At 54.3% G+C, this 4607-nt stretch overlaps 1 protein-coding gene across 1 annotated transcript in view; it reads right to left on the bottom strand.

The window, feature by feature from the left end:
* Positions 1 to 1209: 1209 nt before the first annotated feature.
* Positions 1210 to 4607, bottom strand: part of LOC139761967 (uncharacterized) — a 14208-nt gene continuing 10810 nt past the window's right edge. Inside the window, exons 7-9 of the mRNA XM_071686699.1 lie at positions 3948 to 4126; positions 2730 to 2844; positions 1210 to 1284 (exon numbers count right to left, since the gene is read on the bottom strand). Coding sequence (XP_071542800.1) covers positions 1233 to 1284; positions 2730 to 2844; positions 3948 to 4126 — 346 coding nt within the window. The 3' untranslated portion in view covers positions 1210 to 1232. The remainder of the gene's footprint in view (positions 1285 to 2729; positions 2845 to 3947; positions 4127 to 4607) is intronic.

A 4607-nucleotide genomic window follows, 5' to 3' on the forward strand; every position in this document is an offset into this window, starting at 1 on the left:
TCCTCCTCCTCCTCCTCCTACCTCTTCTCCTTCTCTTCAGTCTTCTCCTCCTCCTCCTCCTCCTCACCTCGTCTGCCGGGGGTAGCAGCTGACACCAGGAGATGGATGGGACTGCGGAGACGTGATTATTGTCAATTACGGGACTTTGCCACATTCTCCTTCCATCACTGAAAGTGAACCTGGAACATGAAGAGAAAGTGAAGATTCACTCTGTGTCTGTGTGTGTGTGTGTGTGTGTGTGTGTGTGTGTGTGTGTGTGGAGGAGACTCAAGTCACACTGACGACCCCACTCAAGTGTGTAGAGTGAATGACTGCCCCGGAGTGAGGTGTAGAGTGGACTAATGTCTGTGTCTCACTCACACTGGACCCAAGTATGGAGGAGCAGTGGAGTGGCACGAAGGGCCGGGTCCTCCTGCTGGGGTGGCAGGAAGGGCCGGATCCCCCCTGCTGGGGTGGCAGACAAGGCCTGGTCCTCCTGCTGGGGTGGCAGGGAGGGCCTGGTCCTCCTGCTGGGGCGGCAGACAAGGCCTGGTCCTCCTGCTGGGGTGGCAGGCAGGGCCTGGTCCTCCTGCTGGAGTGGTAGGCAGGGCCGGGTCCTCCTGCTGGAGTGGCAGGCAGGGCCGGGTCCTCCTGCTGGGGTGGCAGACAGGGCCTGGTCCTCCTGCTGGGGTGGCAGGCAGGGCCGGCGCCTCCTGCTGGGGTAGCAGGCAGGGCCGGGTCCTCCTGCTGGGGTAGCAGGGAGGGCGTCTGGCTTTACAGCTCATCCTCCCTCGGCAGAAATCATAAAAACCAAACCATATGGAACCCAAGGAATTATTGTCCACCTCGGAGCGACGGAGCGTTGCGACAGGAGAGACAGACGATGGGCGGGAGAGAGACAGCTGGCACGAGAGACAGACGATAGGCAGAAGAGACATAGAACAGACAGGAGAGACGGACGATAGGCAGGAGAGACAGACAACAGACAGGAGAGACGGACGATAGGCAGGAGAGACAGACAGGAGAGATGGACGAGTAAAGACAGCAGACTCCCGGGGAAAACGTTAAACCACCGGGAGTCATCGTCTCTACAGAGAGACTCGGTCATGACCTCTGGCCATCTCGTGTCCCCTCGGCGCCCCAAGGTGAGGGACGACGTCCCCCGTGGCCCCAGGTGTTGCCCCCATCCCCCCGGCCTGGATTGCTCCGGAAGGTGAATAAGACGACGAGTTGTGCCATCACATTTATTCGTGTCAGACTGGATGTTCCTTCTGGCCCTCGATGTGCCGGTAGAGACCACGTACGCTGCGCAGTAGCAAGGTCATTATATTAGAACCACCCAGGAAGTCTCCTGCTGAGCATTATGTAAACATGATGATCATACTGAGTATAGACACAGGAATGGTCTTATTACAGTCTACGGCGAGAGAGAGAGAGAGAGAGAGAGAGAGAGAGAGAGAGAGAGAGAGAGAGAGAGAGAGAGAGAGAGAGAGAGAGAGAGAGCGTTTCTCGCCTCGCAGAGGGAGGTGGTTGGGGCGGAGGGAGTTACCATAGGAACTCCTTGACGTCATGTTTCTCTAGGGGTAATAAGTGCTTGCTGCGGCGGGTGGAGGTGGAGGAGGAGCAGCGAGTGCCAGGGAAGGAGCTCGTCAGCGGGAGGTGCCAATAGCCTGGCTTGTAGGAAGAGGAGTGCCAGTGTATCTCACATCCTGACACCCTACAAACCTGCACCTACTCACCCCCTCCGACCGCCCCCATGTTACTGCTAACACCAGTATCCAAACTCCACTCCCTCAGATATACACCCGTCTGAAACTACACTACCTAGACAAATTGGAATCACACTACACTCCCTAGACAAATGGGAATCACACTACACTCCCTAGACAAATTGGAATCACACAACACTCCCTAGACAAATTGGAATCACACTACACTCCCTAGACAAATTGGAATCACTACACTCCCTAGACAAATTGGAATCACTACACTCCCTAGACAAATTGGAATCACACTACACTCCCTAGACAAATTGGAATCACACTACACTCCCTAGACAAATTGGAATCACACTACACTCCCTAGACAAATTGGAATCACACTACACTCCCTAGACAAATTGGAATCACACTACACTCCCTAGACAAATGGGAAACACACTCTTTCGTTTGCGCTCTGAGCACCACCGATATCTTGGACATTACGACCAAGACAAACACACAGCAACGCACTTCCTGACTTGTGGCCTCCCCTTGCTACAGTTGACGTGGCTGATTTCTTGAGCGCTGTAGGAATGGAGTGGGTTCATCCTGGGAGTGGAATAGTCAGGTTTCTGAGGTGGTGCAGAGTAGGGAAAGGGAGTAATAAGGAAAAAAAAAAAGAAAGTGACATGGAAAGGCAAGGTTACAATAACAGAACGAACTGTAACATTGGTGTCATGTTAACGACAGAGAAGCACAGAGGTAGAACAGTACAAACACAGCAACAGACATGCGGCAGCAGCTGTACAACAGCGACCGCTGTGCAGCAGAAACAGCAGCACCATAGCAAGAGTAAAAGGAAGTATTGACATCACTGCAGCAGTAGAGGTAGGGGTAACAGCTGCAGCAGCAGCAGTAGTTCAGCAACAGCAGAATAACAGCGGCACAATCACAGAATAGAAATAGATCGGAATATATTTCAGTAACAGCACCGAGAGTGCTGTGCTGGGAGGCCAGAACAGCAGCCCACAGTTGAGGAGAGAGGCTTACCAGCAGCGGAAGATGGCCCTCAGGAGTGCCGGCCCCAGCTGGTAAAGCACCAGCGTAACTCCGATCACCACCAGGACCTTCAGCTCGAAGAATGCCAGGATCCTCTCCGACACGTCTAGTGGGGGGAGGAACCTGCTTAGTGAAGGGTGCGTACCGAGGGAGGGGAGGGAGGAGCTCCTGCTGAGTGAGGGCTGTGTACCGAGGGAGGAGCTCCTGCTGAGTGAGGGCTGCGTACCGAAGGAGGGGAGGGAGGAGCTCCTGCTTAGTGAAGGGTACGTACCGAGGGAGGGGAGGGAGGAGCTCCTGCTGAGTGAGGGCTGTGTACCGAGGGAGGAGCTCCTGCTGAGTGAGGGCTGCGTACCGAAGGAGGGGAGGGAGGAGCTCCTGCTTAGTGAGGGCTGCGTACCGAGGGAGGACCTGGTGATTGAGGGCTGTGTACTGGGAGGGCAGGTCCTGCTTAGTGAGGGCTCTGTACTGGGAGGGCAGCTCCTGCTTATAGTGAGGGCTCTGTACTGGGAGGGCAGCTCTTGCTTAATGTGGGCTGTGTACCGAAGGAGGGAGGGAGGAGCTCCTGCTGCGTGAGGGCGGTGTACTGGGAGGGTCGCTCCTGCTTAATGTGGGCTGTGTACCGAGGGAGGAGCTCCTGCTGAGTGAGGGCTGTGTACTGGGAGGGCTGCTCGTGCTTACAGTAAGGGCTGTGTACAGGGAGGGAGGCTGGGTCGCCCTTATGTTCCAGGTGTCATCTGAGCCCAGGGACAGAACCATCATGTTTGATCAAGGTGGAGGAGCCACAAGAAAACATACACACAAGTGGTTATAGAATCTTTAAGGATCTCAAAACCGTGCACAGGGTTGTGAGTGGTTGTGCTCACCGTGGTAGGGTTGTGAGTGGTTGTGCTCACCGTGGATAGGGTTGTGAGTGGTTGTGCTCACCGTGGATAGGGTTGTGAGTGGTTGTGCTCACCGTGGATAGGGTTGTGAGTGGTTGTGTTCACTGTGGATAGGGTCGTGAGAGGTTGTACCCACCGTGTATAGGGGTTGTGAGAGGTTGTATCCACCGTGTATAGGGGCTGTGAGTGGTCGTACCCACCGTGTATAGGGGTCGTGAGAGGTTGTACCCACCGTGTATAGGGGTTGTGAGAGGTTGTATCCACCGTGTATAGGGGTTGTGAGAGGTTGTACCCACCGTGTATAGGGGTTGTGAGAGGTTGTACCCACCGTGTATAGGGACGCAGCTCTCCCAGCCCAGGCCGGCGCGGGTCCTGGCTGACACACACACCTCGGAGGGCAGGAAGTTGACCACCTGGTCTTCGTAGCAGCGGGTCTGGCAGAGCGTGCCCTTGGGCACCGACTCCATCAACACGTACCCTTCCTTGTCCTTCCACTCCACCAGGTACCTGCCAGATGGTAAGGTGGGCTACAGGAGCGGTACAGGTGCTCCACTGTACCATGGTGTGGTACACTGAGGGTGTGGATGCTCCACTGTACCATGTACAGGTGCTCCACTGTACCATGGTGTGGTACAGTGAGGTTGTGGATGCTCCACTGTACCATGTACTGTCACTAGGTGTGGTACAGTGAGGGTGGGTGTGGTACTGGGGTGATGGTGGGACAGATGTTCCAACGTTATCTATCGCCACCGTCACCTCCTGTCACTACTAGAGATCCCTCGACCCCAAGTTTCAGTTCACTACTACTACAACTACTACTATAATTGTTGTCCTTATCATTATCGTTATCATCATTATCATTATCATTAATCCAGCACATGCCCAGTTATCATTACGATTATCATTATCATTATCATCATTGATCCAGACGTACCCAATTATCATTATCATTATCATTATTGATCCAGACGTACCCAGTTATCATTAT

This window comes from Panulirus ornatus, chromosome 42 (assembly GCF_036320965.1).
Source record: "Panulirus ornatus isolate Po-2019 chromosome 42, ASM3632096v1, whole genome shotgun sequence".
NCBI lineage: Eukaryota > Metazoa > Arthropoda > Malacostraca > Decapoda > Palinuridae > Panulirus > Panulirus ornatus.